The sequence below is a fragment of the Bombus terrestris genome, chromosome 3, assembly GCF_910591885.1.
Source record: "Bombus terrestris chromosome 3, iyBomTerr1.2, whole genome shotgun sequence".
NCBI classification, from domain to species: domain Eukaryota; kingdom Metazoa; phylum Arthropoda; class Insecta; order Hymenoptera; family Apidae; genus Bombus; species Bombus terrestris.
In genome coordinates this window covers 16,508,009-16,534,957 of record NC_063271.1, presented here as the reverse complement: position 1 = coordinate 16,534,957, position 26,949 = coordinate 16,508,009, and the positions used below count along the sequence as shown (strand labels likewise).

At 36.9% G+C, this 26,949-nt stretch overlaps 2 protein-coding genes and 4 long non-coding RNA genes across 11 annotated transcripts in view; 3 read left to right on the top strand and 3 right to left on the bottom strand.

Moving 5' to 3' along the window:
* Window positions 1-5,084, top strand: part of LOC125384732 — a 30,963-nt gene extending 25,879 nt beyond the window's left edge. For 2 of the 3 annotated variants that reach the window (XM_048404472.1, XM_048404473.1), the window contains exons 2-3: window positions 3,203-3,369; window positions 4,290-5,084. In XM_048404472.1, coding sequence (XP_048260429.1) covers window positions 3,203-3,369; window positions 4,290-4,559 — 437 coding nt within the window. In that variant the 3' untranslated portion in view covers window positions 4,560-5,084. Of the gene's footprint in view, window positions 1-360; window positions 630-717; window positions 1,073-3,202; window positions 3,370-4,289 lie in introns of those variants that run through there. The other variant, XM_048404470.1, reaches the window with a different exon arrangement.
* A 936-nt stretch (window positions 5,085-6,020) lies between these two features.
* Window positions 6,021-7,802, bottom strand: LOC125384738. Its single transcript, XR_007223482.1, has 2 exons — window positions 7,664-7,802; window positions 6,021-7,470 (listed from the first exon to the last, which is right to left on the bottom strand). It is a non-coding gene; the product is annotated as an uncharacterized LOC125384738 (long non-coding RNA).
* Window positions 7,803-7,824: 22 nt separating this feature from the next.
* On the top strand, window positions 7,825-9,710 carry LOC125384736. Its single transcript, XR_007223480.1, has 2 exons — window positions 7,825-7,959; window positions 9,522-9,710. It is a non-coding gene; the product is annotated as an uncharacterized LOC125384736 (long non-coding RNA).
* Window positions 9,711-9,868: 158 nt separating this feature from the next.
* On the top strand, window positions 9,869-11,615 carry LOC125384733. The gene is made up of 4 exons (XR_007223477.1): window positions 9,869-10,048; window positions 10,701-10,825; window positions 11,294-11,386; window positions 11,540-11,615. It is a non-coding gene; the product is annotated as an uncharacterized LOC125384733 (long non-coding RNA).
* Window positions 11,616-15,604: 3,989 nt separating this feature from the next.
* LOC125387211 overlaps window positions 15,605-26,949 on the bottom strand; it is a 28,963-nt gene continuing 17,618 nt past the window's right edge. The window contains exons 3-5 of one of the 4 annotated variants that reach the window (XM_048414671.1): window positions 19,525-19,689; window positions 17,615-18,043; window positions 15,605-15,967 (exon numbers count right to left, since the gene is read on the bottom strand). In XM_048414671.1, coding sequence (XP_048270628.1) covers window positions 15,749-15,967; window positions 17,615-18,043; window positions 19,525-19,689 — 813 coding nt within the window. In that variant the 3' untranslated portion in view covers window positions 15,605-15,748. Of the gene's footprint in view, window positions 15,968-16,085; window positions 16,228-17,365; window positions 17,425-17,614; window positions 18,044-19,524; window positions 19,742-26,949 lie in introns of those variants that run through there. The other 3 variants (XM_048414672.1, XM_048414673.1, XR_007227784.1) reach the window with 3 other exon arrangements.
* LOC125387212 lies at window positions 18,398-19,524 on the bottom strand. The gene is made up of 2 exons (XR_007227785.1): window positions 19,386-19,524; window positions 18,398-19,253 (listed from the first exon to the last, which is right to left on the bottom strand). It is a non-coding gene; the product is annotated as an uncharacterized LOC125387212 (long non-coding RNA).

The window sequence follows — 26,949 nt, the reverse complement described above, 5'->3', positions numbered from 1 at the left end:
ATATTCAATGGAATAATTTTTGATATTTATTATACGCTCAAAATACCTATCTATACTATGTACTATTTTTCCCCCCAAATATTCGCCACAACTATTTTCTGTCTTTTACATTTGCACTTTCAGGATGATTTCAAATTCTACCAATGTGATCGGGATAGTCGTGTTTCGTTACAAAACGAACAAAATCCCGAAGTCTCGTGTAACGGGCTATAGGAGGCGTTGGTGCGTTCTTTAAAACAGAATAACTTTTCAAAAATTGAGTCAAACAATTTGTTTCTTTCCTTTGCTTTCTTTTTTTTTTTTTTTTTTTTTTTACGAGTTAGAAGAATTGGAAAGATTAACAATAGGTGACGTGTAAAGAAATGTTGAAAGAAGTACAATTAGTCGGAATAGCGAAGAAGAAAGTAAAGGTAGCTTTTTACAACTTTTCTAGCTGGACCTGTAACGAAGATTTAAATAACACATTTCGAAGATTTAAATAACACATTTCGAAGATTTCCTCTAACTCGTCGAGCAAAATTCAAATGGTTCGGTCCACAGTTGCAGACGAGTTATTTCGTTCGAATGAACGTACGAAACGAAAGATATTTTTACGGCGAGTGTCGGACTATTTTAGCTTTCGAGGCATTGTAAGTTGAATTTTAGTTGCGGTGTCGACAAATCATTGATTCAGTGACAGTGAATTTTCTTTTTCCTGGATGTGATGCGAATGCGCAGAAACTTTGACGTCAAACGTTCCCGCTGAACGAACAGGACCTTCCGGCTGCCATGGATATTGATTTTCCTTGGGCTTCAAGGTTTCTGGAGCAGCTGTACCCATCCAGCGCAGACTCCGGCTATTCTCAATATGGCTGTCTATTATACCCAAATCCGCTCGTTTTGCGTTGCAACGCGCTCGCCGCCATACATCAACATACGATCAATGCGCCAAGGACATCAGCCGATCGCAATTTAAACAGCCGAATTTATTTTCGAATGTGACGCGCTAGACGTTATCAACATGGCCGATACATGTACCCTGTCATGTACTTCCTGATCGTCGCGTCTATCTCCATGGTCGTAAGCATCAATGGTAAGCCTCGCATTTCACTCGCTTTGTCGGGCTGCTTAAACCTTCGCCTCTTTAATTCGACGCGTTTCTCACACGTTTCGCCACGAATCAAATTACATTTTTCTGAAATTAAAAATTCGCCGATACGCGTTGTCCATCTTCGGTATTTGCGAGAGAAGAAAACGATTCTTGCGCCTTATTCGTCACGCCGATTTTCACGTCGATCGGAATACCAAAGTTGATCGACTCGACAATGTATTGACCAGTTAGCCGTTGCGACTAATGCGACTAAAATGCGTTAGAAAGGACAGAACAACTACTTTGTTCACGCTGTATTATAGTTTTTTCATAATAATTATTTATATCTCTTCATTTGTTCGTTTTACCTGGTCCTGGCTTCCAAATGGTCGAAACGTCTTCAAATTTACGAATATATTTTAGTTTTCGCTGAAATTGCAGTTTAAACAGCAAAAATTGCTTTTTACGCGTGACGAGTATACTCGTCAAGAGTAGGTAACTGGTTAAGACGGAAGATAATTTGCCAGGATAGACAATGGCGGTATTTCGTCTTTGAGAATTTTTAATTTGAGGAATTTTTCTTTCAACAAAGAGCGTTTCTGTAATGGAAAATGGAAGTTTCTGTTTCTTCCCATTTTCCTCTTTCTTTCTCGAGGTTCCTTTCAGTTACATGGCCCTATTTGTTTTACGAGCAAGTTGCGTTTTAGGAGCGTGTTTCGTTGAGGGAGTTTTCACTAGATGTCTGAAGGAAAGATTTATAGCGAAGATCTTCCTCTACATATAAACTGCATATAGAGGAAAGTGCACCTGTTGAAGCCTTCACTCGTAGGTGTTAGCCATTTGTGTTACGAATCGTGTAAACAACGATCATCGTACACGGTGCATTTAATTGACTTTTCTTCCGTGATAAGCTTCGCGATGAATTCTCATTTCGAGGCTACCTTTTTCATTTACCGTCTTGCCTATGTTTCCTATGTATAAAATAAATAATTCATACTGAATACATCTATTTCTATTTTCTCTTTTTCTTTAAATAAGAAGAATATCACAATCAACTTTCACAGAGAATTTTTAACATTAGATCGTCCCAAAAGTGTCTTTTATCTTATAAGGAAATAATAGACGCACAACATTTTTTGTTTTAAATTATTTTATTGAATTACGTTTAATCCATCTTATTCTATTGGAACCAGATGTGAAATAAAACAGTATAATTTTTAACTTCATGAAATATACATAGAATATTTCGTGGATATCGAATCTGCAGTCTTGCGTAGATCCAATTGTCGTATAGATGCAAACGTAGTCGTATACCGTCTGTTTAGTCTTCGGAGATGATCCAATCTGTTAAGAAGCTGAAACTCTAGAGGATTGGTACGATTGGTCAAACTTGCGTGGAAGCGTTTTTCCGAACTTGGAAATATCTTTCATAACTGTAGGTATTTTTAAGTACCCGTGTATGATTTCGTTGATTACCTGTCAGTGGATAAGCGTTAATAATGCCTTAAAATGAAATCGTTGAATGCTCTCGGAATACGTTTAATTGAAATAAATCGAAATAAATTTTTCGTAATTTCCAGATACGTTTACGATATTTTGCTTGTCAAGTCTCACCGTCGGACGTATCGCAAGAACAGCAGGAAAATTTGGCGAAATATCGTTAGAGACGCTATTCGACGGAAAAGCTAAACATCCGAAGAATTCCGTTGTAAATAAGAAATCTAAACCGATGTTTCACCTTATTAGACGATTTCCTCGATGATATCCCTTTCCGCAATCTTCCTAGCAATCTTGTCAACGAACGCGACGAAATTTCATCTTACGCATATCACCGATGTGTCTGTAAATGTCAAGACTAATATCTATTTATTTTTACAAAAATGTACAAAAGTCTGACGTTAATGAAAGCACGACACATTTGTTTGAAAAATGAAAGAAAGGAAGAAGTAGAAGGAAGTAATTTCTAAGAAATAAAAGAGAGAAAGATGCGAAGCATTAAAAAGTAGACAACGATTTGCCCAACGTCTTACGTCCGATTCCTACGTCGATTTTAATAATCTTTAGAAATCTAGGATAAATCACGATTTCTATTAATTAATACGTATTTGTCGGTTGATTGTGTCCGATGATCAGGCCAACTGTTAACTACGGAACATCGAACTCACGCAGCGTCGGAACGAGCAAACGATTTATGGTGTCATCAGTGTGATACAATGGAAGATGGAGAGAGATGCGCCAATCTGACCGGAAACTTCACCACTTTCGGGCACAAGTGCACTGGTGACAAAAGGACCTGTATGGTAATGACAAATGATAACAGAGATTCAAACGCTTGTTGATTATACACAGGTCACGCACGTGTTTCAGCAGATGTTTGATATTTTGCTTTGATCGCGTGCTTTTAAAGCAAACAGAATATAGCAAACAGCTAGCTAAAAGCGATATTAGTTATCGTCAACACGAGAGCGAAAGAAGACTGTTCAAGTTTCAAGTTCAAGTTCACAGTTTCATTTCGTTCATAACGCGATTTTAGTGTTTGGAAATGTTCAATATAGTCGATCAATTCAGTTTCATAATAATTACGTACTTTATTGAAATTGTTTCCGCTTTATAGGAACATATGTACATGGTGTACACATTTGAGGGAATATGCAAATGCAATTTTTTGTTTGTTCTTCTTATTTATTGATAATCAACAATGATATTGAATATGATATAATTGTACAATTTGCACATACACGGCAAAAATTTTACGAAATCCGTAATCGATATTAACCGACCGAATTAACAATGAACGAGTCGTATTCTCTGGAAATGATGCGAGATATTCTGGAAAATTGATATTCCCTTGACTAAAAATATGTTACGTTCACACTCACTCGTGTTCGTTACAAGTTCCAATGTGAAATGTCATACAGAGTGAAACAAGGAATTGTTGCAAATATTAATTTAATTTTAGTATCAAGAATCATTCTACGTACATGTAGAATTCTTTCTCATCTTTTCTTTTCAGTCTTCTTTTTTCTCTTTTCGCTCGATACTATCAAGTTCGTGGTTTAATGCCGCCCAAAATGAGCTCGTACTCGGACAAAATTAAAAGAAATACTATACTTTAGCGTACGAGTGTCTCTTGCGATCCGCTAGGACATGTCATATAACGAACATCGTGAAAGTTAAAAATCTGCAAATATTCCTTTCACGTTTGCTTCTTTCTCTTCAGGTAAAGCGATTTTCTTACACTACCAGCACCGAAGATTCAACGTCTAGTCCACAAACTTGGTCGGTGGAGAGAAAGTGTACTAACAAATGCGACTCCGGATGTATAGTGGTCGGTGAACGAACAAAACTCTCCGCTTGCACCACTTGCTGCGAGAAATCGTTTTGCAATATCGGTACCGGTGCTGCGAACGACTTGACGATAAGAGGGATCGATCTGTTTCTAGCTTTAATATTACAAATTACATTAACAATTATCATGTATCCGTCCTGACATTGCAGACGAAATGACACACGATCGTGAATCATTTTAGTCACCGATGAGAATAATTGGTTCCATTAACGCGTTTATACGTACATTGTAACATATACTGTAATATTACACAACAACACGATACATAAGATTTGTCGCATTACCAATGAAAATGCTGTTTTCATTTTGTAAATGTATACATGGAGTTTCATTCCTTATGTGTTTCATAATAATATTACGATGAATATTGATTAATAAGTCAATAAAATTACGACGATATCGATAATACGAAGCTCAGAAATAAGAAAATAATAATGATGTTCTCGTTCTACTGTCGATAAATCAAAGAACAATTGACAATATAGAAAGGGGATGTTCTTAAGAATATAATAATTCATAATTATAATAATTACAAATACAATCAAATCTACGAGAATGAGATTTAAAACACTGCTAAGTTATTACTCGATCGTTCAACGAACCAATGTAATTTAAATTGTAAATTTTAGAAAAATTGTTATAGCAATACACTACCAATAAATTGTATAAAGTGACAAACTTTTCTAAAAAAAAACTCATTAATCTCGATATAATAATAAATACTTTTTATCGATTTCCATTTTTCCATTATCCTCTACTTAATTCCCAAGGATGTCAATGAGAAACATATTAGGTTGTTCCAAAAGTCTCTGTCTGTTTTATAAGAAAATAATAGATGCACAACATTTTTTCTTTTATATTATTTTATTGAATTTTGTATGGTCCGTTTTCTACTAATAGAACAAAATGGATCATAATGTAAAACAAAAAATGATGTGCATCTGTCACTTCCTTATAAAACGAAAGAAACTTTTGAGAAAACCCAATAGAATGGGAATTTTCTCGTGGACACATAACATTAGAAAATTGTACACAACTTTTATTTAAATTCCTTCGTACGATCTCTGTACAATATTCTTTTATTAATTATACCTTAATTTTCTTTTTATTTTACTTTAATTTTTAAGTATCCTCCGATTGGTTTCCAATTATTTTGATTATTTTGCAGGAAGCGAACAATTTTAACGATCGGCATATTTTTCGATACTCGTGAACAAGAGTGTACAACCTGGACGTTTATACACACTCACATTTCTCTCAAACGCACAAACATCCGCATTCCGTTTATAATACTAAAATTTCGCTGGAAACAAGGAAACGCGAGATCAGGTATCTACTAAATCGCTTAAACTATATAGTTTATACCAGCGCGTTTACAGCTGTAACCAATTAACGTAATTACACTGCCTAAATGAAAGCATTCAGTTTATACTCGTGCATTCTGTTCTTTCAACAGCATCCTGGAAATCTGCGTGTTATCATTTTCGTAGAAATCGAGAGAGCTTAGGTTGAATGTAGATCCGACATCGTCAAACGGAAAATTACAAAGTTCTTGAATTCCTGGAAGGTTCTAACGGGATATAGGGTTTTGTTCCAATGGAAAACGCATATTCGTTTCTAGGAATCGGTTTTAATTAAATTTCCACATCCGTGAACAAAGGGATATGATTTATCGTGCGATAGCATATAATGAAAACTAAGGCAAAGAATGGAATTATTTTGTTTTCGTAGAAAACGTGAGACGACATCGCCTTGTTAAGAGGAAATAAAACCATTCCAGGAAAGAATAACGATCGTCGTTAAGCGTAATGTAATTTCTTTCTAAAGAGTCATACTAATCTATCGCCCACGCGTAATGCCTCGATGCTAAGCATCTCTCATTTTGCATCTCGTTCGTTGCCATTCATCTCGTCGTGTAAAACGCAAATAAAATGGAAAGAAATATTTTTTATTCCAAGAAGCAATTATTCAAACAACAATTTATCAACGGATAAGAAAATCAGAAATGTCCCTTTTAATATTTTTAAAATTAATATTAAAACCATCTTTCTCTTCTTTTTTACACTCTTACTTATCTGAAATTCTTTATCTCCTAATTTCGATAAACCATTTTACAAAACGTAGGCTATTGTCCGTTTTACGTTTAACTGTTATGAAATTTTGCAGTCCATTTACGCATAATCTTGCGAGTAAAGTACATTTTGCCAAAAGTAATCGAGCGACTGTCTACTTTTGAACAATACTGTACCCAACAGCTACTTACAGTGCCTACAAAAAGTATTTCTGTATTATTTCTACTATTGTGTTTATCCCAGCGTGTTAATCAATTCTATTAATTGAAAGCATATTAATTGTCCTCTGTCTGCAAAAGCCTTACCGACATTTACACGCTGGATCGTTTAGGATCATGCAATATCTGTTTACGTTCTCGTGTTTTAAAAACTGTGCTCAAAAATTCTTGAATACTCTTGCAAGTTGCTAGAATATCTTCCAATAATTTTCATATCGATACATGTGAATCTTTTTAAACGAAGCGGAATCTAAGCAAAAATATGAAGAAAGTGGAAAATCGCTTAAAGTCACTGGTCGAAAACCATCCACTATGCAGATGGACAGATAAATTTCGCGTCACTTGATAGTACTATCGTATGACTACGAACTATTGACACTAGTTGAAAGTGAAATGTAACGGCTGATGAAAAAAAATTGAAAAAGATAGAGATACCGTAAGTATTAGCATTAGGTTGGCATAAAAGTTTCTTTCGTTTTGTGAGGAAATAATAAATGTACATTTTTTGTATCATATTATTGTATTGAATTATGTATGATCTATTTTGTAGTAATAGAATCCATTTTATTTTATTCGTACAGAATTCATTAATAATAACATTATATTTCCTTATAAAACTAAAGAAACTTTTGGGACAACCTAACGCATATAAATACCTTTTCACAGCCACTGTATAAGATTATAAAAGATACTGATATACAGGATATTGTTAGCTGTAGCTGCACAGCCACCACGCACTCAGCATCGCAAATATCGAAAGCCCTGAAGAAAATTTGATGAAGAAATGCTGTAATTTTATAAAACTGAATTCTAATCGACGAGACGAGTAAACGTGTGACAGATATCGTAGAATAGAAAAAAAAGTGTGTAATAGGCAAAAAAAGAAATGTTTAATATAAATTTTACTTAGAATTCATACACGTAAGTAGATATGACTTTTCTGCCAATCACTCACTGTGCATTATCTGACATAATTTATCTCTCGTACTTATTCTTTCATCCAGGCAAAGGAAGCTGTCGGAACAGATTTAATTCCCGTTCATTAGATTCGTCGCCTTACTGAATACGATATTCTCGAGTTCGCGGTTCAAGGGAAAGCAAAGAATTCTGGTGGGGTCGAGAGCAACGTTCAAGATGAAATCCTCGGCCCTTGTTAAATCGTCTCGGTCGGGGTCGAACAATGCGTTCGCCAGCATCCTCGTTTCTCGGTGATTGCACATAAAGCTGCCATTATTAGAACTTCAGTGAGCGGTAAGCGCTGGTGCTTTTTCCAGTCTCGCGTTCGCGCTTACTCTTGCGCACAATTCGCCGCTGCAATCGCGTGCGTTTCCAGCCGCGTTCATCCGTCCATGTGGCTGCCAGTCGTAGCACGAAGCTCGTTCGTCGCGTTTACTCCACTTTTTTCATCGAAAAATTTTATCCGGAATATCACGTTCGACTCGACGACCGATTAATTATCGTATTTTACTTTCACCGATGGTGCATCATTTTCATGGGAAACGTTTAAATTTCCACGTGGTGCCACGTGATGGAAAAATTGGCCACCGGTTGCTGCACGACGCTCCTTCGTCGCGTTTATTCCACCTCTTCGGCGAAACGTTCCATCCGGAACGTCGCGATCGACACGAGATCGAAATTAATTATATTCTACTTTCTCCAATGGTGGATCGTTCTTGCGCGAAAGAAAAATTTTAAATTCCTACGGCACGTGGTGAATAAATTGGCCACCAGTTGCTGCACGACGCTCCTTCGTCGCGTCTACTCCACTTTTTCGTCGAAACCTTCTGTCCGGGGGTATCGCGATCGACCCGAGATCCGTTCGATCGTCTTATCCTTCCGTCCTTTTCGCGAAAGTCGTTCGAATTTCTGTGACGCGCGCGTGGAAAATACTGGCGCGAATCTTCGAGTTAGTGAGAATCTTTGGCTCGAATTTGATGATTCGTTCGCGTGGGAATCGCACGGCGAGCCGTGCGATTGTCGCGATCGCTCTTATCGCTCGCTCCACTTACGTTCCGCTTCGTTCTATCGACTACTAGTTTGCTGCATTCCCGGTTACTTCACTGGTGGTGAATCGTTAATCGACGCGAGTTACCGCCGACGAGTTTGTTACGATACGCAAGTACAGTGGAAAAAGGAGTTTAGCGAAACAGTTTCGTAAAGCTAAACGATTGGACGAATCGAAAGGAATTGGAAGTCGTTCTAAGAATTCTGTTCGAAGACAGCTTTGAGAAAGCGAACGGCGATTGAAAAAAGAAGAAAAAAGAAGAAACACGTGGAAGGAAATCGAGAAACGTTCGAATTCAACGAGGCAGTTTCGTACGCCTAGAGACGATGATCGAAGGAAATTGAGAAAGATTCGTCTGTATTTTAAGATTCTGTATCAATTTGGTATAAATAGGTCGAGCAAATATTCACGGTTAATCTTTTCGATAAAGCACTACCTACAAAACCACTGCATTCTATGATTTCATTTCATCTCTGGTGTACCGTAGAATCGTTCCCTTCTCCATTATACGATCGATTAAACAACACCCTGTGTATTAAAACCAACGATTCATCTTCGTATTACTTCCGCGCGAGCTACGTGATAAAGCGCGAGACATTGAAAATGTTAGAACGCGAGAGTATCGTCGCATCCGCGTCTATATGACACGGCGTTACATGACAATGTAACGTATATGTCGTTGATACGTTCCAGTCTGGTCGTATTTACAATTTCAGAAATTTTGCAACTATTTTTTCATTTTATCCGTAACGAGAATAGCGAAGATAAGACAGGCAAATGTGATAAAACGTTGATAATTCGGTTACAGGGAAATCGAATAAATTTGAAGTTGAAGAAAGTAAGAGAAAGTGGAAACGAAGCAAACGCGATTCCTTAAGCCACGATTTTCAGGGATTTTATAATCTTTCCGGTGACGTCTTCGACGTGGAATACCCAGAAGCTGAGAAATTGATTCTGTACGATGAAAAAGACGATGTCTCCACAGAATACAACGATACAATAGCGGAAGAATTATCGATCGACGTAAATCCTGTTGAGAAATGCTCAGTTGGTATGACCGCTAGTTACTAAAAGGTTACTAGGGTTATGTTGGTACGACTCCTAACGACGCTCTTTTGTCTTGGGAGTCGACCACGTCTTAATTGCTAAGACGCATTGGGAAAGATTAGGCGTTTGCTGTGTGATTTGGTGTTTTGTATAAGAGAGAAAATAAAAGGTGTGATAACCAATCCGAGTGGATCAGCTTGATTATCAACCCCAACCTATATAAAATAACAAATCCCGAGGAAATTGGATACTTCTCTGGTCCTAAATGGCAAAGGAACAGATTATCAAGTAAGTATTATTTTTCCAAATGCCATTCTTGTACAATCGTTGCTTTTCTACTTACCACGTACAATATAGCGGTTAATAAATTAACGAATCATCGAATATTACTGAAAGAAAGAAATTGTACTGATATTCCAATCTATCGTGTACAAAAGTAATAATAACAGCATGTAATATAAGAATAGCTTATCTTCAGCCTTAAAAGGAACTCGGTTTACAATTATTCTCCCTATTGCGTTCCACTCTCGCTTGATCTTCTACACGTTCATCTATATTTCGCTGTTTTTAATTTATTTTATTATTCCCTGTCTATTATACATATGTATATTGTCCATTGCACGAATCTTTATCTATCTTGCCTAATTTAATGTAAAAAAATAGAAAAATAGAAAAATTTGCTGGAGGAATACGTTTACCAAAATTTGTCAAGAATTTTAAAGAAATTTGCAGGATGAAATTCACGGTGATACCGAATTGATATTTTTGAAATTATACTTTTGAAATAATTATTTATATCATAATAATTATTCCATGAATACTTGCTCGTAGATATTAATTTATGCTTTTAATAATCATGCGTTTAAGCTATCAAGTCGAGTCGAGTAGACTTTCTAATTTCGTGGAAGATAAGTCGATTTCTAAGATAAGTCATTTCTAGAGAAAAGACCAGCTGCTAAGGATTCGCCGCCACGATGGCTAGAGCTTGGAATAGCTGCTGATTACTCCGTGGTAGATTTTCATGGAATTCGAGTACAACAATATATCTTGGCTCTTTTAAACATCGTAAGTAATACCAAACGAAATTCTGTTATTATATTTAGATATAGAATACCTCCTCCTACATATGTACGCAAGCAACCGGGAAACATAGGGCAGAGTTATGCGTATCTCTGTATTTTCAAGGTACGCTACTTGCTTTCAAACATCTCGATCGTATACTCGGATGGAAGCTCTGTATTTTCTGTTTACATTGTTCAAAGCTTACACGTATCTTTTAAAAAGTTCAGCGAATAATTTATCCGTAATGGAATTTTGTAATCGATTAATTTCAGCCATTCGGTAATTGGTTTTCCAATGCTGTTGAGATTAATAACGTACATTTCCTAAGATAAATATAACGAATAAAATTAATTTTTTAGGAAAATTATATAAGATACGATGTATTTACGAGAGTTTTGAATAATAATTTATTTGTAAGGCTGTAATACTGTTTTAACGCCTGTTACATTTTCGTACGTATTTTAATCCTAGGTCAGTGCAATTTACATGGATCCATCGCTCGAATCCAACATGATTCTAGTGATCGTACGAATGATTTTATACGCGGAAAAACGAGACGGTATGGTAAGCGATTTCCATTAAATTAAATCATTTAAGTAAAGTAGTAACTATCTGAGATACGCATATGCGAGTGTCAATTATTTTATTTTCTACTTATCTGTACAGTGTATGGTATATAAATTATATAGGTCAAAATATCTGCGCATGACGTTTTAGATCGATAAAATGCAACGAGTTCCATTTTGTTAAATTGGACAACCGTGAACGATCCCTTGTCTTTGTTGCAACTACGGGAAGATAGGAAAAACCTATCTTCCACGAACGATGCCCCCCGTCAACAACCTCCCCTCAAGGACGGCCAGCATCTCTTTCAAAACGCCGATATGGAGATCGACCAATTAGCAACAGCGCTCATTTCCCTCACTTTTGGAACAAAAGCTTTCTTTGACGAATCCGAGGATCTCATGTCCTTAGACCCACCCATTATAGTTTTCCTCGACGGCATCGTCGAGACGGAGAGTTACTCTCCGGTACGATCTCGACGACGATTCAAGTAACTATCGGATACGTAGTGATTGCCCCACGCATTAACATTGAGTATAACTTAGACGCTAAAGAAGAGTAGAGTTCGTCATTCCGTTGACCGTGGATTCGTTATTGAGCCTAGGATCATCGTCATTAGCTTCTCGAGTATCAAATTATCGCGATTACTTGTCCAATTCCATCATGGTCATGTTTGCACTGGTAAATATCTCCTCTATTGCATAACGATCACGTCTAGCGCCAATAGGGATTCGTTTCACGCCCTTAACCCTAACTCTAATCTTAACGCCAAACCGACATATATATATATATATACATACATATATATATTTTATACATACATACATATATCAATTTTTATACACACAATTATACATATTTATATATGTATGTATATATATATATATATTTATATAATATATTACAATCATTTAATAAACTTTCATTTTCATTTAATAATTTAATAAACCTTCGTCCCGCAAAGGCAAATAAATTCACGCATAACATTTCTCTTCAGCGGCATTGTTCTAGGATTGTATTTGTTGAAAGATGGATAGCATTAAGCGCTGGAATAAAGAATGACGAATCGTTATTCTTTAACCATCGTACTTAGACACATATTTATTGAGCTACTTGTATTTTAATCGAAGTTTAATATCCTCCATCTGTAGGCGTAAATATTACTGCCGTTGTTAATGTTATTTAAGTTTTACTACTGGAAAGGACATTTAAGTTTGAAGGCAGGCAAGTCTACTGTTCTTAAAGCTGACATTTTGACATCTAAGATTTTTTGTGTCTTTATTGACAAAAATATATTTGACTTTGCATATCTAAAATAAAGGATTTGCGTTATCTAAAATAAATAGTTCATCTTCCTTTAGAGAATTCAATGTGGTGAAATTAGGATATGAGATAAAAGAAATACTATGCATATGATTTGATTGAAATTTTGAAAGTGTATAGACCCTGTTTTAGAAATATCAGTATTAATTCGGTAGACTATAAATTTATATTACAAAATTAACTGTTTTCTACTTTTGTTGTACTTTTCTTCTACTTTCTGGACATTTTATTGAAAATGCTGGAGATTTTAAATCAGTAATTAATAAAGTAAATTCATAAAATAACTTTTAAACGCATTGCTATCTAAAGTACAAATTCTTACGTTTTTAAAAATATATTCTTATAGTTATTGTATGTAACGTACTTGAATCTTTACGTGTATGGTTAAAATATTTTGTCCGCATTTTATTCAGTCATTTAAAATATCAAAGCAAACTTATTTCAAGTGAAAAATAATCCTTATTTCTATAAGCAGTATTCATTAAATGAATACTCATAATCCTAAAACATCCTTTCTATGTTGTACTAGATATATATACAATTAAAATGTGTAATAATGTGAATGATAAACTAGTTCGAATAATTATTTTGCTTAAACGTAAGTTAATTGAAATCAGATGAATGTTATACACGCATTATACCGTGCATTATGAACTATTGATTGATTGATGCTCATATTTAATTATTAACGAGAAAATTAGAAAAATCAAATTGAATTTAATCTGTCCTTCTTATATTTATTAAGGTGAGTTCTGGGACTTGAAACACTCGAGATTAGAAATTTTGATTAATGTTTCACATTATCACTGGACGCTTGTTGTAATATCTTTTGTACGAGATACACTATACATACACAAGATCAAAATGGAATTTCGAAACGGTCGTATCGTTCAACAAAAATCTCTTTTATCTTTGATCCTCTTCATAAAAATGCAATTCTCCTTTACAGAACATCATATAACATTTATTGTACGATATATTGTTCAATTATATTTCGAAATTTTCAGCTTCGAATCTTTGTTTAATTATACTGTAGGATTAAATATCATGCGTTATTTAAATATAGAGATAGACTAAACTTTTGTCCACATTTATTAAAGCTGTATCAACTGAGATGTTTAAATTTGCGAAATTTCATGGACTTTTATATTTAATTTTTCATCATGAATCCCGCTTTGCGATACAATACATATTAGATTTATAATATCTTAAATTTACAGTACCAATGCTGATTTTATCCGAAACTATTTGTTTGCAAATGATATCTTTCTTCGTTGGAATTACCCTTCACTTATAAATTAATAATTATTAACATTGAACAGTATTGTTAAACTTCAATAAAAATAGGATCGATAACTAAATGTTAGTTAAAGAAACTTCCTATTACAGGTATAACAAATCATATTGAATTTTGTTTAGAAAACAATAATAAAAATGGGTGTCTTTTTGTGATAATAATTTACAACATATCACTCGACTTATTCATATAAGAGATATTAGTTTGTTATTTAAATACCCTGTTGCACCCTTTTATTCATTTTCAACCCAATTTTTTCACAACATTAAAAAATATTTTAAGCCTGAAGAAAAACATGAAAAACTTCTTATTAGCATGATTTCATGCTTAACATCCTCTTAAGATATTATAAATCTTTCTTGTTTACTAAAACCAGAGCCTAACTGAAATATACGAGTATCGCAACAGGATTAATCGTAATACATGATTAAATACAAGCAATATGTAAGCTATATTTTTACTTTTTACTTCAGAAATAAATATTTCACGAGCATCGTCTTTAGCTTAAGGAAAATAAACTTGTGAAATTTAATTTAAAACTTCGTAAAACATGGAAATGTTGCAGGATAACAAATCAGAAAAGATATATTAAATAAATCACAGTTCAGGTATCTATAACATGTGATTCTCTTAACAAATCTGTTTCATTCATCAAGCAACTGCAAAATTTCCGTAAAATCAGAAGCGGTTTCACAAATTATAGGCATTCGTAAACATGATAGATAAGAGTTAGTATCGCGGCGTTTTAGAGTATCTATGAGCGTAATATGGAAAGTAAAAAGATGTATAATAAAAATAGTTCACTTTCCAAGCTATCACTAACATTGTAACGAATTATTATACATATAACGGCTCACGAAAGTACTCGGACGCTTACAGAAACTTTCCATGAATATTTTGTTGAAGCTTTTCATGAATTTCAAGATGCATTAGGCTGTCTCAAAAGTTTCTTTCGTTTTGTTCTATTACTACAAAATAGATCATACATAAATCGATAAAATAATATAAAACAAAAAGTGTCGTGCATCTATTATTTCCTTATGAAACGAAAGAAACTTTTGAAACAAATGTAAATAGGAATTATAAGATGCTTATTGATTACCATCGGTATTTGGACAGTTAATTATGTATTGTATAAATAAGTCACAATATTTTTAGTAGGAGCATTTTTACCCCTAATCAATCATATGTTTAAAAATACTCTTTACATTGTACATTAGTTTTTTGCTATGTGTACGTCTGCAATAAGCAACTTCTAGCTTCCATATATATATTTCCAAATTAGTCTCAATTTTTACCGGTGTAATCATGATAGACACGTCTCGTTACATTGAAGTGAAGTGAAGAAAAACACTAACACACATAATATATATTGGCAAAAATCTTCTATCTAATATTTTCGTCAACTACTGTATACACATTTATTAGATATTTGTGTGAGATTAAAATCGACAGATACGATAAAAGAATATTGTAGAGGTATAGCAATAAGAAAGTACAAGGAAAGTATAGCTCGTTAATTTGAATTACACCAGATTGTCAGTCATCTATTAGGTCGTGTTAATCTCTGAATAAATTCTTAAATAAATAAGTGTTAATTAAACGAGAAAAACTTAGCATTTATTAGTATTTGTGCTTCTACATTACATAATGAATAGGTCTTTTAGGGAAGAAATTCTTAGATAAAGAAGTGTTAATTAAACTAGAGACACTTAACATTTATTAGTATTTGTTCTTCCCCATTACTTCTTGAATAGGTCCTTTAGGGAAGAACAGAGAGACGGTTCGCTGAATTCCGTCTGCTTTTGATTCTTGCTATTCCAAAACAAATTTGTCACTTCACCTGACATTGGTTTGTTCGAAGATACCGAGGGCTTTCCGCTCGACCCGGAAGCCCTCGGTATCTCCGTATCGTTTCCCTTCTGCGCCGTTAATATCTTCTCAATTGCGCTACCAAATACCTACGGACAAAATTGTTCTTATAAATTTATGAATATTATGTGTTTACGTATTTGAATGAAAATTTTTATGAAACGAGATTTCGCGTTAAAATACGTAATAGTAAATACGATAACTTACATGCTCTTTTTACCAAGATGAAAATGTATATGTAAATTTACTTGATGTATATGTAAATAGAAATATTTATATGTAATATTTATATGCTTGTATTTAAAATATTTTCATGCTTAAAGAATAAAGGTCATAATGTTATAAATATTTAAATCCTTGCACCTCTCCTTTATCGCGTAAGAAAGAGAAACTAAAAGTTTCACTCCAGAGAATGAGCTTCGTTCTAAAACAAATCAAATAACATATATTCAAGTATTTAACTGTTATTTAATATTCCTATATTATTAATATAGATGAGAGGTCGATAAGATAGTTTACAATCATTAAGTACAGTATCGCAGATCCACCATCAGAGATCAGTAATATTAAAATAAAATTCATGTTGGATTAAAAGTGTGGTTAAGTTGGGGCTAACCCCAAATTTGCAAATTTTGACCTAAGTCAAAAAGTGGCCATTTTTGCACCTCCTCGCGAACGAAAAATTCTTGTGCGACGTTTAAGAGAATTTATCAAAAAAAAAGAAAGAATTATTAGCATTTATACGAAATGTGACATGGAAGTTGAAAAAGATGAGTGTAGAGATGAAAAAATTAAGCAGAGGTCAAACTTACGCGCTACACTTGATCTTCATTTTCTTTAAATTTTGATCCAGCTGATAAATCAGTAATTAAACCAAGGGAACTAAGTTTGAAATCAAGCGAATCTGAAATACTATCAGACTGTTGCTACGTGAGAACAATAGCCATCTTGTACTTCGTATTTGCTCGATTCCAAACTCTAATCGATATACCAGCAGAATTTACCAGCAAAATAATTATTCAGAGATTCTGTCGGTAAAACAATTGAAGTTTAAAATCGAACGAATCCGAATTACTGCGAGATCGTTGGTGGCTATTTTTCTCGTAGCAACAAACTGATGGTACTTCAGCTTCTTTTGATTTCAAACTACAATTGATTTATCAATAGAGTTGTCGAAGAATTATTTTGTCGATATCGGTGTAGAACAATAGCCAACAACGATCTCGCTGTACTTCATATTTCCTCTATTACAAACGTCGATTCATTTACCAGCAGAGCATCTGAAGAATTATTTCACATGGATCATGTAGAAAAAAAAAAAAAAACGAACACGAAAATGGAACTGTAATAACATTTTTTATTCCTTGTTGAGAGCCGTTCTTAAACATTTTGCAGGAATTTTCCCTTCGCAAGAAGATCGAAAAATAACCACTTTTGACGCTCTGTTTTCATCCCATATGAATTTTATCTTTAATATTACCGATTGATAATAATGTCACTGCGATATTGTCCGCAATGATTGCAAATTATCTTCTCCACGTTTCACCTATATCGATAATACAGAATATCAAACAACAATTATTTAATTTCACGTTGTTGTTGACTTTATTAATTTTTACGATAAAGTGCATTCTCTGTAAGAGATTTTACGATTTACGATTTTCTTTTTCATTCCTCCTTTCACCTATGATGGCTCTTAAACAAGAAACGATATCGTAACGAGAAATACAACTTACCTGAGCGTCCACTTTGGTTCCACTAGTGTTGTCCCATACGACCTCGCTATTAGGGGACTTTTTACCGAACATTTTCTTCATCGCCTTCACTACCTTCAATTCATCGAACCTAAGACTTGAACTGGCCGTTGCTAAATCTTCCGGCTTCTTCGACATTTCCGTCGCGGAAGACCCTACCGAGCTTAGGATCGATATCAGATCCCTATTAGAGCAGACCATGCCCGCAGCACCGAAAACGGGTGTTCTCGCGGCTCTTGGCAGTTCCGAGACGCGCTTTCGGAGAGAAGACGTCGGCGAAACCGACAGAGTAGGCATTTCAAAGAATCGTTGTTTCGGCTGTTCAGTGTAACGTTGAACAGAACTGTTACCCTCCAGCGGCTGCATTTCGTACACTTGCTCCGTCGACGTCCTGTACATCCTTAAGCGCACCTGGCAAACGGATTGCTTTTATTCGAAAGACAGTTTCTTTTTTATCATAATTCGTGCGTTATGATACATGTTTCGATGATTGAGCCGTTAAACGTGACAAAGCGATGGAATTGTTTTGCACAGAAATTCTGGTTCTAAAATTATGTTAGGGATTCTAGGGCGTAATAACATCTTGGAACGCAAAGTTATCGATGTGTCGATGAAAGTTAAGCGAGCTTTATCGAAGCACACGTTCGAGTCTTTGGGCGATTGCTAGGAATACGCGTAATGTTCTTTTCTGTAAGCTGAAAAGTTGAACGACTATAAAAGGCGTTTGTAGAGGATTTCAAAGCGGAAGAAGAAGCAATACAAATGTTTAGAATCAGAAATTATCTGTTTATATAGAGATCTGTTTGATGCAAAATCTAAAATCAATCAAATCGGATTGTACGGACGTATTTGTCTGTATTAATCCTTTGACGTCGATACCAACGATGTATATAGCGAATGGCGGTTATCAGCCAAGATTATGAGCACGTAGGGAAGAACAGAACTGAACGCTTGCTGTTCCAATAATGACGATCCATAAAAGTCTGAACTCTAATAAAAAAAACGCATGATAACGAATACAGCGCGTATTCTTTCGTATGTCTTCAATGAATATGTATAAGTTTGCTCGTAACAGAGTTGAAAAATGCCTGTAGCGTTCCAAGTTTGAACAACGTTTGTGTCGCGCGAAAGTTGATCAATATCTGAACCGCTTGAACGTTAACAAGTATCTTTTTCTGTGTTCGAGGTGTGAATGCCGCGAGTGTCATGACCAGCCTTTCACGTGCTCTTGGCGCGCCTTCTACTGGCAAAGATGGGTCGCTACTTGAACTAACACGAGATGTTAGTTTTCCGAGAAGATCACGATATCTCTGCGGGTGAGGAAGTTCGGCAACTTGTACCGCTGTAATATAATTCCAAATTACCCTGCGGAGATACCGAGTTTACGACACGTCCTTGGCGATTGAGCGCGGGATGAAGCAAATTTCTATGTTATTGCTTAATAATTTATGATTCCAATTGAAAAATAAGCTTCTTCGCGACCATGCTATAAGCTTCACCGACGAAGACGTGCTTCCTTAGCGAGGCTCCTGACGAACAAGGAATGAAAACCATAGCGACTCGATTCGTCCGTAATTTTAACTGTTAATTTTCGCCTAATTAATAATTGTTCTAACTCCATCTAAAAAAGAAGAAAAAAAAAGTAATTGATGAATCCACGTATGCGTACATTGTTATAAAGAACGATATGATGTGTAAATAATTATAAGTTACAAAGAATAAAATAATAAATAATACGATGAAAATTGTATACCTGGAGAGCAACGAATATGTGGTTCTTTCAAATCTTAACTTCGCACGATCGTATAGAAGTTCGTCAACTTTAAACTCGGTTTTTCTTAGTCTGCAAACTAGCGGAGATAGAGCGACTAAAATAAACGAAAGATCCTTACCTTCCTCGCTTTTAGGTCTGCGATGTTGTCCATAACGTCCAACTGACGATTACTGCCAAACAACGTCGATGACACTCTTTCCATCGTAACGACCGAATTTCTTCGGCCATCTAGCTGAGGAGCTGGTCCTGATCCTTCTCCGCCACGATCGCTCATTCGTCTCATCTGTCGACACAAACATCAAGATAGTTTCGATACGCGAGAACTGTCGTAGTGACGATCGAGCCTGGCGAAAGTCAAATTGACCAATTTTATCTTTGGACAATCTCATAATTTCGCAATTTCATCGTCCAAATACACGATTGATTCTCACAAAACCTCTAGTTCCTTAGAGCTTAACGCCACGCTCATCTTTTCACTTTTATCGCATATTGTCTCACCACTTGCGATACTTGTAATTACTTTTCACTACTTTTCAATTTTGGAGTTGGTCAATGTGATTTCCGAATGGCTCGATTGACTATGCGAGTCATGGATAAAGATGACAATTAAACTATTCAGATTAGTCATGTTGCTTCGTCAAACGATTTGAATTCAAGCAATTCGAAACCATTTTGTTAATGTGAACCTATTATTTTACCAATGTGAATCTGTAATTTTGCTTGAAATATCCTTCCAAGTTTTTATGATGATTCAGACTGGTCAAGTTACTTGAATCAAGCAACTATTTTCAAGTTACTTGAAACTATTTTGTTAACGTGTACAGTTGCTTGAATCAAGCAACGATTTTCAAGTAAGTTAGAATCATTTTGCCAATGTGAACCTGTAATTTTGCTAGAAATATCCTTCCAAGTTTTTATGATGATTCAGATTGGTCAAGTTACCTCAATCAAGCAACTATTTTCAAGTAACTTGAAACTATTTTATTAATGTGTGCAGTTGAGTGAAACAAGTATTTTCAAATAACTTGAAGCTATTTTGTTAACGCGTACAGTTGCTTGAATCAAGCAACTATTTTCAAGTAAGTTGGAACTATTTTGTTAACGCATACAGTTGCTTGAATCAAGCAACTATATTCAAGTAACTCGAAACTATTTTGTCAGTGTGAAACTATATAGACACTAGTTAATTCCCATACACATATATAATCGGACTCCTGCTCGGACAGCCGAGGAGGACGGACGTGTCTAGACGGTCGTCCTCTCCAGGTATAAGTGAATAGTGAAAAAGTGCTCCAAAGTAATAGTGCTGCAAAGTGATAGTGAGGAGGAAATAAAATAACAATGCAGATACCAACTATAAACATAGCAACAAAAGGAGAAACATATTATATAAAAACCAAACAAACCAACATGGAGACAGAAGAAACAAAAGAGCATCGGGGACAGGAAGATAGCAATTCAGAACATGAAGGATACTACCAGGATGAAAGCTGGAAGCCAGTGAAGGCTAGCAAAAAACGTAAAACAACCACAGACACAAGTTTTTTTTTTTTTTTTTTATTTATTAGAATATTTACAATCAATTCTCGTTGAGAATTTTCAGTAACTTAATTTGGCGTGATACAATGACATGGATTATAATAGCTTTATATTGTTGATTCTAGTAGGACTAAGGATTTAATCTAGTGGGTATTTTCTTTTTAGTCTGCGGATCTGGTCCGTCGTGTCCAGTAGTTGGGTGACTAGTGGGTTGTGGTGGTTGTTGACTCTTGTGTTATATCTGCTTCTGGACTTGTGTATTTCGTCTTTGACTGTAGGTACCTTGAGGTCTCGGTGTATTGTTTCGTTGGTAACATACCAGGGTGCATTTAATAGGGATCTTAGCGTTTTCGATTGGAAGCGTTGGAGTATTTCAATGTTGGAGTTACTTGCTGTTCCCCATAGTTGGATTCCGTAGGTCCAGACAGGTTTTATTACGGCCTTGTAGAGGGTTATTTTGTTCTGTATGTTTAGTTTGGAGCGTCGGCCCGTGAGCCAATAGAATTTTCTTAGTTTTTCCTTTAGTTGCTTTATTTTTTCCGAGATATGTTTTTTCCAGGTTAGCCTCCTGTCCAGGGTCATGCCCAGGTATCTTACGGAGTCCTTGCTTGGGATTATTGTGTTGTTAATGGTGACCTGGGGGCAGGTTTGTTTTCGGAGCGTGAAGGTTACATGGGAGGATTTTTTTTCGTTTATTTTAAAGCCCCATTTTTGGAACCACTTTTCCATGGAGTCGAGACTTCGCTGGAGAGTGGATGAGGCAATTGCCGGGTCTGCGTGGGTAGCTAATAGTGCTGTGTCGTCGGCAAATGTTGCTATTGTTACCTCGTTTGATATGGGTAAGTCGGCAGTGTAGATGGAGAATAGTAGGGGTCCGAGGACACTACCTTGCGGTATGCCGGATTCTATTGGGAATGTTGCGGAAGTGGCGCCTAGACATTTGACTACGAATTGTCTGTTGGTTAGGTAGGATTTTAAGATGGAGTAGTATGAGTGGGGTAGGATTTTTTTAAGCTTGTAGAGTAGCCCTTCATGCCATACTTTATCGAATGCCTGTTGGATGTCTAGGAATACGGCTGAGCAGTATTTTTCCTTTTCAAGGGTTTGGCTGATCATGTGGGTTATGCGGTGGATTTGCTCTACTGTTGAGTGTTGTTTTCGGAAGCCGAATTGGTGATCTGGGAGAGTTTTCAATTCTTCTAGGAGTGGAAGGAGACGGTTCGTGAGCATCCTCTCGAATAGTTTAGATAGGGTAGGTAAAAGACTGATTGGGCGATAGGAGCTGGCTTCATATATTGGTTTACCGGGTTTGGGGATGAGGGTGATTAGTGAGATTTTCCACGCCTTAGGAAAGTGTTCAAGGCGGAGGATGGCGTTAAAGATTGATGCGATGAGTGCAATCCCTTTTATGGGGAGTTCCTTGATTGCTTTATTTCCTATTAGGTCGTGACCTGCTGCTTTCTTGGGGTTTAGGCGACTGATTGCTTCTATGATCTCTGCAGAAGTGAAGGGTTGGATAGGAGGGGACATTTGGAAGGGAGTGTGCAGGTATTCGGTGACGTCCGCTGCGGCTATGGAGGAATGGGGTTGGAATACTTCAGTCAAGTGTTTGGCAAATAGGTTGGCTTTTTCTATAGGGCTACGCGCCCATCCACCCTGCGGGCGGCGGATTGGAGGTATTATTTGTGGGGGGCGCGTGAGTTTCCTGGAGGCTTTCCATAGTGAGTAGTTTGAGTCGGCTGTGGGGGACAGGCTGGCGAGATATTTGTGAAAACGGTCATTATTGTAGTTCTTTATGGTTTTGGATAGTTTTCTAGTTGCGTTGTTTAGTTTGCGTTTGTCCTCCGGTGTTCTATGGGTCTGCCATATCCTTCTTAGTCTACGTTTTTCTGCTATTTTTTTTAGTATGTACTGGGGGTATTCGTGATTGCTGATGGACGTTTTTGCCGGTGTGGAGACGCGGATAGCGTTTATTATGCTCTCATTTAGGTATTCCGTGGCTGCTTCGATTTCGTCATTGGTTTTTAGTGAGGTTGAGGCTGAAGTTGTGTGGGTAAAGACTTCTCTAAAGAGCTGCCAGTTGGTGTGTTGGTTATGAATGGAGCCATTAGGTGTGTTCTCGATGATAGTTGAACTGACTGTTACTATCACGGGGGAATGATCAGAGGAGAGATCAGCCGAGGAATTGATTTGGACGTGTCTTGGCGAGATATTTTTAGTTATGAAGAAATCAAGGAGATCGGGTATTTTGTTTGTGTCGGTGGGCCAGTATGTGGGTTCGTATGTGGTAAGGTAGTTGAGGTTGTTGGATATTATGCTGTTGAGGAGGTTTTTGCCTCTTACTGTAACCAGTCTGCTACCCCATTGGGTGTGTTTAGCGTTGTAGTCTCCTCCGGCTATGCATCTGTTGCCCAGGGTGTCCAGGAAGTGGTCGAAGTCTTCTTTGGCGATGGAGTGTCTGGGAGGGCAGTATACAGCTGAGGTGGTGATTTTACCATGATAGTCTTCTATTGCTACGTTTGTTGCTTGGAGGTAGTCTTTCTGGAATGGTGGAAGTTCGTAGTGTTTGATATTTGCTTTGATTATGATTCCGGTGCCGCCGTGGGCCTTTCCGCTGGGGTGTTGGGTATGGTAGAACTTGTATCCGTTTATGTTCAGGTAGTTTTTGTCGGTGAAGTGGGTTTCAGATATGAGCATTATGTCGATTAGCTGGTGTTTTAGGAAGAGTTCTAGCTCAAGTTTGCGTTGCGCTAGACCATTGGCATTCCAGAGAGCTATGCGTCTTGGTTTTATTTTGTGTCTGGGCGTATTAATTTGTCCATGATGAATGTTAATAGCGATAGCAAATTGTTTATTTGCTCTGATTGTTTCTCTATTAGCTTTTCTAGTCTAGAGACGTTGTCTGTGTTAGGTGAGGTGGGGGCACTATTTTGGGGAGGATCCCTGTGGCTATTTGGTGTATTTTGAGTGCCTTGTACCGCTTGGGCATAGGAGTTTGAGGGAGTGGTGAGTTTGATAGGGCTGGGTGTTTGATTGGTTGGGGGGATTGGGATAACTGTGGATTTCGGCGAGCTGGGTGTTTGGTGATTTTCCTCTTTTGTTCTAAGTTTGGGGTATTTGCTTGAGTACAGACTTTTGTAGGCTGAGCAGCCTTTGTAGTTGGCAGGATGGTCACCTTGACAGTGGATGCACTTCGCTGGGGTTTCCGGTGATTTCCTGCACTGGTCGGTGGGGTGTGTACCTGCACATTTGATGCAGCGGAAGGTGTGGTTGCAGTATTTCTGCGTGTGCCCATATCTTTGGCACCTTTTGCATTGGACTATCTCCTTTTTGGTTTGCGGTGGTTCGAATTTAACGATGGCGTTCATTAGACGACTGATATTGTAGATTTCCTTGTTGTTTGGTTTCTGTTTTAAGTCGTTGAAAAATAGGGATAGCGGGTCTTTTGTGACTCTATGCCTTATGTTGCTGACATTTGTGACTTCGTGGCCGAGTTTTGATAGTTCTATTTTTAGTTCGTCGATGTCTGCGGAGTGGTGGATGTTTCGTAGCACCACCCGAAAAGGTCTTTCTTCCTTGAGTTGGTAGGTGTGGAAGTTGGCATTCAGGGCCCTGAGTGTCTTGGTGAGCTTCCTGTAAGCTTCTGGGTTCGTCGGCAGGATTTTTACTTGATTGTTGGTTATTTTCAGGTTATAGTCCTCCTTGGAGATATCTCTCTCTAAGGACTTGGTCATTGTCTGGATGTCTATGACATCATTAACAAATATTGGTGGTGGAGGGGGGCTTCTCTGTGCGTGATGGTTTGACGGCGGGTCTGCGATTTCCATGGCGTCGTTTGAGGATTCCAATACTGCAAACCTGTTGTGAGTGTTAATTTGTGTTGATGGCTGTTCGTTCGAGTTAGTGTTTGATGGTTCAGTTTTGCGTTTTTTCGCCTTATTGGCGTCGTTGGCACGGGGGGATCTGCTGAGCTTCTGCCACGGGGGGAGTAGCGCGGGGTAGTGGTGGGTTTGCACAGGCGAGCCTGGTCGTGATTGTTGGGCCATCATCGAGCTAGCTATTTCAATATGAATAACTAGTCGTGAGGCTATGCGGCAGGGATCGGGTTGGGGTTAGTTGCGTAGGCTTTTCTTCTCTCTGGCGGATAGGAACACTTGGGAAGATAGGAGCACGTTGTGTTCACTTTCGACGGTTGGGTAACACGTGTTGCTTTCGAACTTCACTGGGCACTAGAGACACGTCTGCACGCTTCGGCACTCGACAGCGAACTGGACAGACACAAGTGCCATAGGAAACCCAGTCACAGAAAAGCAGCGATGGCTGCAAGAATTACCACTAAGTAACTCCTTCAACTCACTAACTGAAGAAATAGACTCTGACCCCGTAAGTAAAACCATTACCCAAACAAACCATATTACAAAACCACCACCAATCTTTGTCGAGGCCCAAATAATAGACCCGCTCATTGATCTACTAAATAATCTAGAAGAGAAAAACAATTACACAATAAAGCAAACAAAATTGGATCAAGTAAAAATTCAAACAAACACACCAGAATCATTTAGGAAAGTTATAAAAGCATTAAAAGAAAAAAATGCCATCTACCACACCTATCAGCTTAAAACTGAAAGGAGCTATAAAATTGTCATAAGAGGATTGCATCCTAAAACCAACGTACATAAACTAAGCGATGAGTTAGCTAAAATTGGACATCAAACTAGAACAATAAACAATATAACAAGATTCGACACTAAGCAACCCCTACCACTATTCTTAATAGAACTTGAACCCAGAATCAATAACAAGGAAATATATGATATCAAACAAATACTAAACACAATAGTAACAGTCGAACCACCACGACACAAAAAAGATATACCTCAATGCATGCGGTGTCAACAATACGGACACACTAAAAACTACTGCAACAGAAGCCCAGCCTGCGTCAAGTGCGCAAAAAATCACTTAACTGCACACTGCCCATATTCAGGAAAAATAGAAAAAGTTAAATGCTTCAACTGTAACGGTAACCACCCAGCCAGCTATAAAGGCTGTGAAGTAAGAAAACAACTACAACGAAAACTGTTCCCGCCCCTACGAAGCAGGACAAGCACTAACACACAAGCCCATCATGACAGCACAAAACCTGAAACATTACCAAATACAGAGCAAGCAATAAACACCAAACCTATCAGCACCAACACCATTGGTGGTCTAAGCTATGCTCAAGTAACCAGCCAACCAACACACACACATAACCAATACCACAGCAATAGTAACAACGACACTGCAGAAATCAAAGAACTGCTCAAACAATCCATAAAGAACACCGAAATGCTAACCAGAATGATAAGCGAACAAAATGCAGTACTCAAACAGCAAACTCAACAAATCACAGTCATGCTACAACTAGTTACAAACGTGCTAAGCAAAAAATAAAAACGGACACTCTAAAAATAGCAGCCTGGAACTCAAACGGCCTACAACAACGGGCCCTCGAAACTAAAACATTCATATACAATAATAATATAGACATATTACTTGTCTCAGAAACACACTTCACTACAAAAAGCTATTTGAAAATACCATACTACACCATATATGATACCAAACACCCCTCAGGAAAAGCTCACGGAGGGACAGCAGTGATAGTCAGAAACGATATCAAACATTATCTTCACAGCCAAGTTTTTTTTTTTTTTTTTTTATTTATTAGAATATTTACAATCAATTCTCGTTGAGAATTTTCAGTAACTTAGTTTGGCGTGATACAATGACATGGATTATAATAGTTTTATATTGTTGGTTCTAGTAGAAACTAAGGATTTAGTCTAGAGGGTATTTTCTTTTTAGTCTGCGGATCTGGTCCGTCGTGTCCAGTAGTTGGGTGACTAGTGGGTTGTGGTGGTTGTTGACTCTTGTGTTATATCTGCTTCTGGACTTGTGTATTTCATCTTTGACTGTAGGTATCTTGAGGTCGCGGTGGATTGTTTCGTTGGTAACA